This window comes from Pararge aegeria, chromosome 3 (genome assembly GCF_905163445.1).
Source record: "Pararge aegeria chromosome 3, ilParAegt1.1, whole genome shotgun sequence".
Lineage (NCBI taxonomy): Eukaryota > Metazoa > Arthropoda > Insecta > Lepidoptera > Nymphalidae > Pararge > Pararge aegeria.
The window spans coordinates 20,179,760-20,194,186 of record NC_053182.1 but is presented as its reverse complement, the minus strand read 5'-3'; the positions used below and the strand labels follow the sequence as shown (position 1 = coordinate 20,194,186).

The window sequence follows — 14,427 nt, the reverse complement described above, 5'->3', positions numbered from 1 at the left end:
TTATATGACCCCTGTCACTTTAGTAGGGACGCGTTGACTAACGTAGATACTATGCGCGTGTCGGTCTTTTATCTTCAATAGAGTTGTTAGCACTTAGAATGTTTTGAATTCGTTTGTATGGCAAAATAAATATGCTTCTTTTGATTTCATATTTTTACAAGTGAAATGTGAAATGCATCCTTCAATATTATTTAGCAATTCTGTTACATGTTGTCTATACATATGAAGATTCCATTATAAACAAATAAAACATTTCAACATAAAATCTTTAATACAAATTATAATAAAGATAATCTAAAAAAACATAAAACAATAATTTTTTCGATACTTTCTTTTTTTTTTAATACCATCGTTTAATTACTGGTAGTAGGTACCTCGTTATAGGGTCGATAGGAATTCAACAGTTTCAGAACTGCAGGAAATTCGCTGATGATACTGAAAAAAGCCTGCGAGTTTATCTGTAGCAAATGCACTTGACTGGTCGATTTAATGGATATAGGACATCGTATGGTCGATGCTCCTTCTAAATTTCCAAACATGCTGTAATCAATTTTTATAAACAAGTGTCAATACAATAACAATGTTTCCAAATGCGAAAGAACCAATAATTCGTTAATATTCTGTAAAGGGTTATGATAATGAGCAGTTTACATTTGTCTTCTATAACTTAGATTATTAAATTACTATCCACAAAAAAAGGGTGAAAAAAAAATTTAGTTCTAAGAAAAAGTCGGTTTCCTTCGGCAAAATTTTTGTTGTTTAAAGTAGTCGGCATGAAACCGACTTAAACGAGCCTCAAATAACTAAATTCTAAGAAATAATTATATCATATTTTAAAAAAGAATATTAAAGTTTTGGTGCTTCAAGTATCTTTTGAGTGAAATTTACTGTCCACTCACCTTCCTTTACCAAGTGTAACAAATTCGTCTTCGTCTTCGCAATTCTTAATTGCTACACTACCGCGATCGATAAAATAGATGTCGGAAATGACGTCATCCTTTTCTATAACCGTTGTATCCTTTAGGAAATATAAACTGCGCACTGCACGGCCCATAATACGCAGAAGTGATATGTCGCACTTATTGAGTATTGGACACTAGACAGGAAATTCATCATTGTCATTAGTAATTCACATCACACAGGTCGGCATGATCTCCTTTAACAGAAGCCTAATATGCTTCATCATTCTCAGATTAGGATCCGGAGCATGAGATTCCGCATGAAATGATAACTTCTCAACGCATTTGCCGAAGAAACTTAGTGAATGAATGATTGTATTAGGTGTGGAATATAAAAGAAAAAATAAATTATAAATCACAGCGTGTATATTCAAGAACGGTATTTGGATGATCTGTGTAGTTAGTAGGTAGTGTTGTGAAAAAATATTACAGAAATTGTTAATTTATTTAAATAATTTCAAGCTTTTATTTTTAATAGTTAATTTATATTAATGTTATAAATATAATGTTCAGTATTGGATTTGTAATATATAATATTTTAAGCTTAACAGTCAGTGAAAAAAAAACGAGCTGATACTTAGTTTTACTGTAACTACTTTTCCTCTAATCAACGGTAAATCCTTGAGATAACCGCTATAGTCTATACCATTTTTTTTTTTAATTTTGAAGGTCTCATAGTTACCTTATTAAAAGTAGGCCCATAAATATGTAGAATAGCATCAGTACGTAATGTGATTTGAGAGCATAGTTTTAGGACGTTTCTGTAATCAATACCACCCATTCTGTCCCAATTATATTCGTAATATTCATTAACTTGCCTATGGAAAACAGAAGTTTTTAATAATTTCAAGCTTTGAATAGTCAGTTTATATTATATGATATAGTCTCTCATGATCCACACAAGATAATTAATGAAAGAAAATGTTGATCCAGTCTTACTTTTGCAGTTTCGAATCAAGTTTCTCTTTCTTCATAAACACTGAAATATCCTTCATATGTTCCTGGAACGAAGCTAGGGCTTTGTTCACATTAGATCGGACACTGATGATCCGTATCGAAAAATATGTTGTGATTATTACACCTGAAAATCATAAACTTCGTACACAACGTAAGTATATTTACATTATCAATTTGGCAAAATGAATTGAACATTATGTGGTATATCACCAATTATAAGTTATCGAGTACCAAAAAGATGTAAAACACTATATTCTTTAGAATTTAAATACATGATCAAAATATATTTAATATAAGAAGCTTACTTAATTATAGTAATGTAAGAAAGCATGGTGTCGTGCAAGGTAAACATAAGGCGCCTCTTTCACTCTTAATGCATATCACTGTTGTAGCAACTGTGACATTTAGTTTAATGACAGATGGGTTATGAACTAAAGCAAAGTGTATTTTTGCTGTAGCTAATGGTTAATAATTAATCGCATGTGTTTTATATTAAGTAATAGTTTGAAGTGTATTAACATTCAACCATTTTCTTTAAATAAATTGTAGCAATCACTTGAAATTTGTACCAATAATCATCCCAGTGATGAGTACGCGCATTAAGTTGAAGTTGGTAGGCTTGAAGGTGTTGTAGCCAGTGGTTGTGGTCTCGTACACCACCCAGAACAACGAACCTAAGTGGAGATTCCATGGTGATTCCGTCATATTGAAGCGATCTACAATAAAATGCTGAATATTTAGGGTTTGCCTTAATTCATTGGATTTAATTTTTAATGGTTATATATCTTTATAATAAACACGAATACATGTAATGCCTCTGTATACGTATTCTTGTCATTATTCACTATCGCTTTAAATAGTAGGTATAATTTACGTCAAAAGCTTGTACATATCTTAACATCCCTTAAATACTTGTAATAGTATTTACTGTTGTTAATGTATTTATGATATGTTATAGTATATATTAGTTTATTATTATTTTTTATTTTTTAATATTTAATTTATTATGTATTTTTTATTTGTGTAATCTAGTTTAAGTATTAGTATGTAGTTATTAGTATGTATTTTTTTTTTAATATGCACAACCTGCAGTATGTTATCCTTTTGTTTTCCTTATCCTAAGGTTGCCTGGAAGAGATCGCTACAAAGCGATAAGGCCGCCTTTTGTATACTTCTTCTGTCTCTGTTTTCTTATATTCTTTTTTTGTATTTTTATTTGTGTGCAAATAAAGAGTATAAATAAATAATAAAAATAAATAAGGATTATAATTCTAAAACAAGAGCATCAACAATATTGAAATAATATGGCTTTAAGCGACGATGGTAACGAATAAAAATAATAAATTATTCATTTTCCTATCATAGGCCTACATATTACTTCTAAGCCATAAAGTACTCGCTAAGAATCAGTCTAAGTTTTGATGGTACAAATATTTTATATTAGGTGTAATGACCTCTAGCAAAAATATAAAGCCTAACTTATCTTTAATTTCTTAAAAAAAGTCTGATTTTAGAAAACAATAAAACTTACAAGCTGAATGAAATACTTTTATCCAAGAACCACCATTGTCGTCCTTAGGTACAATATACCATGAGCTATCTTCATTGTCCTTCGTAAAGAATATGTCTACGGAGAAATACACCACAAAGCAGGTGAGGACGTTTAGCAGGGCTAGGAAAATCGGAAATGCTCTAATACTGGAAGAAAAAAAAGTTAATAATAATTTTGCGGATTATGTTATGAAAATTAAGCTTAATTCGCTATATTCCGCGAAAAGCAGGAGAGACTGTATGGTTTTATTTATTCATTCAATCTTTATAGATCTTCGGCAATGTACTCTTCACACTCGTTTCGCTCGGACGCCGGAGTCTTCTCAGGAGATTTTGACACTGAATAATTGTGAAGTGAAAAATATGCCGCACGTGTCGCCCTTCATACTTTTTTACCTCTAACTTATCTATCTAAGCTCCGAATAAACTAAGAATAAGGGGGAAGTTTATTCCATGTTTAACAATTTCCATTAAATAAATAGATAAAAAAAAACAAACAATTTCCAATTGTTCCCTCAAGCCTCACTTCAACTAAACTAAAATTGGAATAGGTATAATTTGGAATAATTATATTTATTCACACGACCTCAGAGCGAGTACGCTAAAGAGTCACAAAGCATGCGAGAGTGAGTGCTATGCTTGGAGTTTATCTACGTTTTCGGATCCAGAAATTCAGAGATAAAAAGATCCGTAGAAGAATCTGGTTTATCGACATTGCTTAACGTGTTGCAAAACTTGAGTAGAAATTGACGAGCTCGAAGAAGCGATGGACGCAGCGTTAGTAGGCCCCCGACTAGGTGAACAGATTACATCAAACGTCGTGTGGAGCCGCTGGACTCAAGCGGTAACATCCATCGGTTAAAACGAACACCACTCACACAAGCAAGAGGTCTCGGCGCACGAGTCCGTTAAGACCCAGAAGAGCACTCGGCAACCGGTACAGTTGTATGAGGCGATTAAGCATTAAAAACTGTTTGGTTGGCGCCTCCCTGTATCTTCTTTCTGTAATTCATTTGAGTCATGCTCTTTATATTAAGTATTAGGTATATCCAGCTACTATTAAGCGATGTAACGTTTCACAATAAAAGCACAGGCAACGAGGCTTTCACTAGATAGTCTACCCGGCGTCGACTAGTTGTCCAAGAGTGAACGAATCGTCGTCAACCAGTTTGAATGGACATGGACTAAGTTTCGCTTAAACGAGTACCGCATTAGCGAACGGTTATCCGTTTAATCTGTGCAGTGAACAAAGTGTCGTCGTAGAATTATTTTATTTAAAAAATGAAAACAGATATATGTAGTTAGGCGTAGAGATAGATAGAATCATATCTGGATAACTACTTTTCCAGAAAATTCCATTCCAGCCTAGCAGCATTGCTGTCTACAGATCTGAAAGGCGTGGTGGCCGGTGTAATTTCAGGCGCACGCCGTATGATACATTCGCTAATACGTCTCGGGTTGATGGAAACAAGGCCTCTCTTTGCAGGGCATGTTCTATGCATACCCTGCAAAGTGTTGCTCTTAGCATCAGGTTGGCCTTGACTTGTCTCTCAATTGTTACTATAAAATAAAAGGAAAACAGGAATTAACCGTGGATTAAATAAAACAAATGCGTAATTACTGAACGTCTCCTTCCAAGAAGATTCTAGCTTCTCTAGTGGCAAGCAGCCAAATAGGTCCACCAGGAAGGCACCTTTGAGATAGTGAGCGGCGGTGCTGGCGGGGTGGTACACCAGGATGCCGTGCTCGTTGTAGTAGCCCACTAGCATCCGCTGAAACCTGAACGATGGAAACAAGCAGAGTGCCAGCGCACCATTACCATGAACATAGTACTAGGAACATACAGAATCCTCATTCAGCCATTATTGCATGCATTGGATTGTGTCCAAAGACAGAATAGACGCCCCGCGAACATTACTTCACACCCGCGAAATGTTGCTATCTCAGAAACTTTTCCCATTTTCCTCATTTTATGAAAGCAGTGATAGCGCATTGGGGAGGAGCTCGACTTCACTTTCGGGGGACCGAGTCCTAATCCCAGCACGCACCTCTAACTTTTCTAAGTTATGTGCGTTTTAAGTAAATAAAATATTACTTGCTTCAAAAGTGAAAGAAAACATCGCGGGGAAACCTGCATGCCTGACAGAACTAAGTACATAATGTTCAGCCAGCCAGCAGCCAGTGGCCAGCGTGGTAGACTACGTATTGGATAAAAGCAGGCGTTACTTTGCGGAATTCTGCATACTATGAAAATTAAGCTTAATTTGCTATACTCCGCGAAAAGCAGGAGAATCTGTAGGGTTTAATTTATAATTTCTTCAATATTTATACTCCACGCTAAACAGATCTTTGGCAATGTACCCTCTACACACTTTTGTAAAGTCAACATCTTCTGAGGATGCTCCTGTTTCGGAGCATCCTCAGGAGATGTTGACTTTACAATTTATAACTGTTAATTGGTGGACTAGAGCCTAAACCCCTTCTCATTGTGGGAGGAGACCCGTGCTCTGTAGTGGGTTATATATAGGTTGATGAGAGCCGTACGATCAATATATAAACTTGGATTACGCGAATCGCTTCGTGAAAAATTTAAACAAATAGGTATTCTTACAGTAGCTTTGCAATACATTTATAATAATATAGTCTTTGTGAGGCAAAATATTACTCTTTATAAATCAAAAGCTGAAATTAACAATCGACTTACCAGAAACGGTCATAAATTAGTGATATCTGCATATCGTCTGCGAAAGGTGCAGAACTCCTTTGTGGGGTTGAGTATACGCTTTTACAACATGATTCCTAAGGAAATTCTTGACCTACCAATATGCATACATTTAAAAAATGTGTAAAAACGCATCTAGTACAGCGAGGTTACTATACATTTGATGAATTCCTCAATGACAAGGTAGAATGGAAGCAGCCAGCCTCGCTCTCATCTCCCGCAAGATAGCAAAATGATTGTAAATGTTGATGTTGGAAAAGAGCAACTACTGAGTTTCTTGCCGGCTCTTCTCGGTAGAATCTGCTTTCCGAACCGGTGGTAGAGTCACACAAACATACATACTTGACGTTTCAAAAGTGCTTATAAAGTAGGCCTACTTGAAATAAATGAAATTGAATTTGAATTTGATGATGATGATGATGATGATGTAACGTTTAGAACATTAAAGGTTAAATAATTACTGCTAAATGCTAAATTAATGAAATAACTAACCAACCACCCGAGAAACACTACTAAAGTGGAGTGGATTTTTGATATAATGGGTAATTCCTTATTCTTTATGCAGAACTTACAAATCATAATAGGCAGTAGCGTCCAGATACAACGTGACAAGGGACAGAATAGGCCACTGCAGTACCAGGTAGGTGTACCCGGGGTACAGCATGGCGGACAGGAATGCGCAGATAGCGCGGAACCATTCAAAGTAGACCACGTAGCGGCCATCAGGACGTATGGTGAAGCGAGGGAAAATGTACCTAGAGTAAAAAAAGATTACTACAAGTGAGTCCTTGACTGCTATCACACCACCATTTTTCTTCACCGGGAAAAGAAAAAAAAGGTTTTGACGACCTATCTGGTGCAACGGTGAGCGCTGTGAATTTAAGTAAGTGACAGTTTGGGAATTTATCTGGTCTGGTCTGGCATGGGAGGCTTTGGCCGTGGCAAGCTTACCACCAAAGGCGTGCCGCTAAGCTAAGTGTGCCTTTGCGATGTCACGTAGAAAGTTATTAGGAGTATGACTGCCATACTCCCTAACAGGTTAGCCCGCTACCATCTTAGACTGCATGATTACTTACCAGATGAGAGGTGAATTTGCAGTCAAGGGCTAACTTGTAGTGTTATATTTTTTGTCAAATTGTACTTGTGTATACAGAGTATTTTATTGTGTGTTTTATATATTTAATAACGTGTAATATTTATATTGTTAGTGCTCTTAATCAATAAATAAATATAGAAAAAAATATAAATCTTTTCCCCCAGTTTCATCAAACTTGTAATATTAAATGGGGGTGAACTTCTCCAACTCCCTGTTGCCATGCGTTCATTTTATCCCTCGTCTGGGGATATAATCAGGGATTATTATTTTTGCTCCTGCCTTTGCTTGCCATACTGATGTTAAGTGATGATACAGTCCAAGATTGTAGCGGGCTAACCTGGTAGGGGTACGCACATGACAGATGGAGACCTCTTCAAAAGACATAGGTCTAGCTATTAGCTACCAGCTCGTATATAGAACGTCTACCCGTTGAAAAGACGGCCTTACCTTAACACGGAAAATATTCCCAGTCTATAAAATGGCTCCAAGAAAGCATTGTCCTGTTCATACTTCCTCGGGTAGCGGAATTTCTCCATATTTGGCGTGCGCTTCGGAGGCTGGTGCGTCATGAAAGGCGCCCTTCGTATTTGGAGACGTGCGTATTGCTTGAGAAAAAAAGTATAAATATTATAGCTAAACTTCCCTTGCCTGAAAGTTAATTAAAATTAAAGAGATCCTAATTCAGACTGGGCAAAATTATTGATAATCTGTGATCGATATAAGTTGGAGTGGGAATTCAAAATGACAGGAACTCCAAAGAGGAAGGTTATAAAAATCATATAAAAATGGCGGAAATGGAAGGGACAGAAGAGGACTCTAGTGTCAAGATTGAAGAAGAGAATAATTAAAGGTAAAGAGTTAAATGTTTGAGTTAATAATGAGTTAAGTAGGCTGTAATTAGAGATTTTTTATTTACTTATTTATTTCTTAGCTTTTCAAGGGAAACAAACAGTTCTATTACAGATAAAAGTAATGCCGTATTTTTATATCACATAAACCAATGAAGTTTCCACAAAAACAACTCAAACAAAAACCAAAAAAACTCGGATGAAGGCAGGCTCGGCAGTCAGGTTGGCTGGATGTTGGTTACCTACTCAATCATGCCACGGCAGAAAGAATGCCATTAAGCAAAGATGAATGTTAGCAAAGATATTTAAAATTAAATCCGAAATAGCACATAGTACTTTTTAACCCTATAAAGTGTGTTTTCGTGGGATAAATTTGTTTATGTCCAAGATGGCCGCCGCCACAAAATGGCGGTTTACACGTTTTTTCATAACCCTCTCAATATGGTTATCAAATGAAAGGGCTTTACTAATAAAATACCGACTATGATAAATTTCAAGATGGCCGCCACCACAAAATTTCGAATTTCATTTGTTTTTGAAATCTATACCTACACTATTAAATAATGTAAAGTCGGGGTTTTTTTGAATTTTTAATACATACAATTCTTAACAAAGCAAGAGATCGACCTGGTTGTTTTGCATAGTGGTAGCAGGACTTCGAGGAGAAAGTAGGCATACACAACAAATATCCACGCATGTATTACATTAACTACAAACAATATTATATTTAAACGCATTTAACAAATCGTGGTTACTACACGATTGATGAAGTCCATTACGACAGCCTTGCTTGGAAGCAGGCCACTCCGCTCTCATCTCTCACAAAACAGAAAATTCTACAGATTGTTAAACTTTAAAATGATGTTGGAAAAGAGCAATCTGCTGCGTTTCTTGCCGGCTCTTTTCAGTGGAATCTGCCATCCGAACCGGTGGAAGAGTCACTACAAACAGACTGACTTGACGTTTCAAAAGCTTATTAATTAGGCCTACTTGAGTGTATGCTGAGACCCGAACTATATGCGCCAGTGATAGGGAAGGACTACAGCCTGAAGGTCTGAGGAAACGAGCGCACCGACAAGCTTTAATTGAATGGCGGCTGCGACTAGAAGAAGAAAGAAACGCACGTCAACGTGCTGTCGGTGCAATTCTACCAAATCTTGAAGCCTGGCTCGCACGCAAACGTGGTAATATAACCTTCAGGCTAACACAGGTGCTCACCGGGCATGGGTGTTTCGGTGAATACTTATTTAGGATCGGTCGCGAGGTGACACCTCGATGCCACCATTGTGGAGGGGACCAAGACACCGCACAACACACACTCGAAGATTGCCCTGCCTGGGAATCCGAGCGCCGTGTGATGATCAACAATGTCGGGGGTGACCTCTCTCCACCAGCCGTCATAGCGGCTATGCTGGCGAAAGATAGAGCTTGGAAGGCAGCGGCCTCCTTCTGTGAAACCGTTACGTTGAAAAAGGAGGCTGCAGAGCGGGATCTAGAGAGAGCTAATCCTGCCCGGAGAAGAAAGCGCCGAGGTCACGATAGCAACAAGCTAGATCCGCGCACTTAATTGTCCCAGGCGAAGGGAATTTGTGGAAAAAATAAAAAAAAAAAAAAAAAATTGGGAAAGTGTGGAAGTGTTCTTCCCGGGACGTGCCCAAAAAGGCGTCGTACACGGGAGGCACCGGTGCGTTCTTAGGAGATCCCGGAGCCTCCCTTCATGTGCTGAGGCCGGCAACCGAGGGGGTTTTAGTGGGTAGAAATCCCACATAACCCAATTATTTACAATTCGGGTATCTCGTAATCAGGAGATTTCCCCCCCGTCAACAAAAAAAAAAAAAAAGAGGCCTACTTGAAATAAATGAAATTTGAATTTGAATACATTCAATAAATAAGGCTTGTAATACAATGGGATTTCATTGGCGGATCTCACCGGTAGCTCCTTACAGAAGTCGAGCGCCTCGGTTATTTGCGGTATATTGATAGCATTCACCAAATGTTTTCTCGATATAGTGAATACCTCCACGTGAGTCACGGCGCGCACCGTGAAGAATGTCGGAATGCCTTGGAATTTTTTAGTAAAAATTATATAAAAGAAATCTACACCTACATTCAATACAACAGCCGATTGGTGCAGTGTGCAGTGACCCTGCTTTCTGAGTCCAAGGCTGTGGGTTCGATTCCCGCAATTAGAAAATGTTTGTGTTATGAACATTAATGATTTTCATGTTCAGTGTCTGGGTGTATCGGTATAAGTCATAATATATGTTATTGAATGAATGAATGATTGAATACACTTTTATTGTACACAACATAAAAATACAGAATTAATGTAAAAAAAAAACATTTACACAAAGTATACAATTTGTCGGATTTATTCATAAACTTCATTCATCAGTTACTTATCTTAGTACCCATAATCTATTTTCAATGTTTGTGTGATGAACATGAATATTTTTCAGTGTCTGGGTTTATCTGTATATAATAAGTATTTTTGTAGATTATATCATAAAAAAATAATCAGTAGTCATCTTAGTACCACAAACTACGCTTACTTTGGGGCTAGATGGCAACGTGTGTATTGTCGTAGTATCTTTATTTATTTATTTTGTACATTTAAGATTTTTGCAAAATGCTAACGGGGAGTCGTTAGAAATAAGAAATTGAATGCAACAAGGTATTTTAGAAATTTTTGTCTGTTTGTGTATTCGCTTGTGCGCGCGTCAGGCAAAAGCTTCTTAGTTTATAATAAATAATGAAATTAAGCATGCGATTCGAAGATAAAAAGGAAAACAATGTTTTAGAAAGCGTTAAGGATTAAAAGTAGTAATTGAATTAATAATGGTTGAAACTCTTCGATCTAATAACAGTTATGTTTCACTAAAATCTACACAAACAGTCATAATTCGGAGTATTAAGAATTCCAGCAGTTTATATTTACGTAAAAGACACTCGAGTACTCCAAAATGACTTCTTACACTCAATTCTCCCACCACGTCTTTTGTCTCTGGACTTAAGATCTGGAAAAATGGAAATTAGCCACATCGCACGACCATAGATTTATTATTAACATACAGTATTTAATAATAAACTATGGTCGTCATCGGAGTATATAGTATTTATTTGATAAACGTCAAGTAATCTTATTAACTGTAGCAACATTTCAAACGATGATTTGGGTTGGACCATTACTTGATCAGAATCACATCATGTTAAAACTGACGTCAAACATATGTAGATTATTGTGAATTTTTTCTGTATCGAAAAAAATCGGTGCTAATTAAAATCTCTCCTAGTGTCTCTAGATCGATGCTGTATCTACTAAAACCGTTTATTTTTATAAATAATTTGTTAGCTTTGTCCACAGAATCTCAAAGGCCCAATATTATCAAATGAAGCCATAATTATCTCTAACCTCACATATCCCTCGCTTTATTATATATATTTCGTTGCACATATCGCCCGTGTTCAGTAAAATCTCGTTGGGTGATGTACAGAATAGTATAGCTTTTGACGATATATTCTTCAAGTCCTCCTTATGAAGTAACTAAAACATTAAATAAAAATATCCATGATATAGAAATCGTCATTTTATCCAGCAGAAAGATTAGTGCTGCATTAAATGGCCGATTGGCGCAGTGGGCAGCGACTCTGATTTCTGAGCCTAAGGGATCGTTTCCCACAAATGGAATTTTTTGTATCATGAACATGAATGTTTTTTTAGTATCTGGGTGTATAGTATAGCTATCTGCAATCATAATTATTATTTATATTTATATATATATATACTAATACTAATAGACACTGCTTTATATTTATATATATATATACTAGCTGACCCGGCGAACTTTGTTCCGCCTTAATGTCAATAAATAAGCAGATTTTTTTTTTATTGGAAAAAATACAAAAAAAATTAAATTTCTACATCAATCATTCATAATTATTTCTGTATTTTAGTACATAGGTTGCTCTTCATTTAAGTACCTTGTGATACACGACATTTTTTGTTTTATTATCAGGCGCAAAAACAAACAACGCAGATGGTCTTCCGACCCGTGAACATGCCACGTATAATTGACCATGGGAAAAACATGAATGTTCTAGATTTAAACCACAAACTTTTAAGGATTGGCCTTGTGATTTGTTGATGGTCATGGCAAATGCAAGACGTATCGGAAATTGAAGTCTTTTAAATTCAAACGGCATATCGGTTGGGATCATCGGTATCCTCGGAATGAGAACTTGCTCACCTTTGAATTTTCCTATCATTATCGTAGCGTAAATTACATTGTTCATCAATTTTCTAACCACCAAACGCGTACCGTTGCACAGTTTTGGTTGGTTTATGTTTCGAAGCATGATTACTACGGAGCCAACCTTTAGGCGTAAATTGTGCGGTGGTAAGCCAGGCACGTCCAAAGAGTTTAAAAATTCAATTGGATAGTTGGTGGCTTCATCTTCATTTGTGACGCAGTCAATAGATTTGAATGAATGCATTGTTCCAATGATCTTATTTTGAATTATGTTGTTTAGGTCATCTACATCTTTATTCTTAGCCGCTAAAATTGCTCGCTCACTCATCCATTCATAATTTTTGTAGTTAGAAATAATTTCTGGAAATACATTGTTGATAAGTTCGTCTTTTGATGAGACAAAATTACAGAAATTATTTGGAAATGATATTAATCCGCTCGATTCATCGACAGGTACTTGACCATTACCGATAGTCAGCAATTGCTCCGAGAAATCTTCAGCAGATGTATCATTAAGCAATGCAACTCTCATGTTTGTTGTCAGTTGCAGTTTCTTCACATGGCGCCATAGATTTGACGATTTGAGGCAAGCGTTTATTTCGTCGGCAGCCGTAGATCTTGGAATTACTGGCAGTATTTGGCGGAAATCACCAGAAAGTAAAATCATTGCTCCTCCAAAACATCTCGAGTCATTGCGTAAATCTTTTAATGTTCGGTTAAGTGCTTCTAATGCACGTTTATGCGCCATTGTGCATTCGTCCCAGATGATGATTTTCGATACCGCTAAAACTTTGGCCATTGCTGAGTGTTTTGCAATATTACACGTTGGTTCTTCAATAGTTTGAAGATTTAACGGTAATTTGAATGCTGAATGAGCCGTACGGCATCCTTCTAACAATGTGGCTGCTATTCCAGAAGAAGCAACTGCAACCGCTATGTTAGATCTCGCCCGAACAGTTGCTAAAACTAATGACATGAGGAATGTCTTGCCAGTTCCACCAGGGGCATCTAGGAAATATAAACCACCATTTTCATCATCGATTGCCTTCATTAAAGTATCATAAACTTTCTTTTGTTGGTAATTCAACAGGGGTACATTCGTTTGAACTACTAAATCTAATTCCTGGTGATCATATTCACGTTCCCGTTCCAATTCTCGATTAAATGCGTCATTCATTTCACGATATGGTGCTGGCATTCCTAACCTGATTAATAAATTACCGCACATGAGGTAACACATATCTTCGATCAAGAGTAAAGCACGATTATGTATCTCCTCATTCATCTCAATATCGTGATTTCTGGAACTGACACGAATTTGATGTAAAATATCTTCTGACATATTATCCTTGTATTTGTGCCACAGGTTACATGGGTTTGATGGAAAACATGTCGAAATTATGATAGCGAATAATGTGCGTATCTGACTTGGAGATGCACAGATAATGGCTTCAGCGATTGTCGTATCCCAATGACTATCGTTTTCTAATAACTTCAATTCTTCACATGCAGCACGATATGTTGGGAATATTACACCATTAACAGTTCGTAGTGACTCAAATGACGTTGGCCCACGCACATTTACCAGCAACAACCGCAAATAGAAACATTCATTATTCTTTGGATGAACTGTATACATACGACCAAGAGCATCAGTAGAACGCACATCTGGATACCCAGGAACCGCATCGCCTTGCTTCCGTCTTTGAAAATTCTTCGATGAAGCATTCCAAGTATAATAACGTGGCATCTCCGAGTAAAGCAAAGTTCGTGCAAACTGATCGCTTTGGCAGATTGCAAAAAAACTGGTCAATGTAGTTGCTGGAGGTGTTTCAGCACGTTGCGTAGCATTCGAAGCCGTGAAATATACTCGTTGACCATTCTCCAGATGCACCGCCAAATGCGTAACAGTAGGATGACGTTCGTGAATGGGAAATGCGAATATACGCCAAATCGCTTCATTACAGTTCACATAACGACCAACTTGATAGCGTGAAATTTCATCGTTGGTATTCGAGGATTGCAATCCAAAAACCGCCATATC

The 14,427-nt window shown here is 36.8% G+C and overlaps 1 protein-coding gene across 1 annotated transcript in view; it reads right to left on the bottom strand.

Annotated features, from left to right (window-relative positions):
* Window positions 1–14,427, bottom strand: part of LOC120637010 — a 59,317-nt gene that overhangs the window by 10,492 nt on the left and 34,398 nt on the right. Inside the window, exons 20-32 of the mRNA XM_039908592.1 lie at window positions 11,546–11,677; window positions 11,072–11,150; window positions 10,064–10,194; window positions 7,733–7,890; window positions 6,762–6,944; window positions 5,089–5,246; window positions 4,346–4,469; window positions 3,448–3,614; window positions 2,486–2,632; window positions 1,899–2,040; window positions 1,642–1,777; window positions 900–1,096; window positions 375–540 (exon numbers count right to left, since the gene is read on the bottom strand). Of these exons, the coding sequence (XP_039764526.1) occupies window positions 375–540; window positions 900–1,096; window positions 1,642–1,777; window positions 1,899–2,040; window positions 2,486–2,632; window positions 3,448–3,614; window positions 4,346–4,469; window positions 5,089–5,246; window positions 6,762–6,944; window positions 7,733–7,890; window positions 10,064–10,194; window positions 11,072–11,150; window positions 11,546–11,677 (1,920 nt within the window). The remainder of the gene's footprint in view (window positions 1–374; window positions 541–899; window positions 1,097–1,641; window positions 1,778–1,898; window positions 2,041–2,485; window positions 2,633–3,447; window positions 3,615–4,345; window positions 4,470–5,088; window positions 5,247–6,761; window positions 6,945–7,732; window positions 7,891–10,063; window positions 10,195–11,071; window positions 11,151–11,545; window positions 11,678–14,427) is intronic.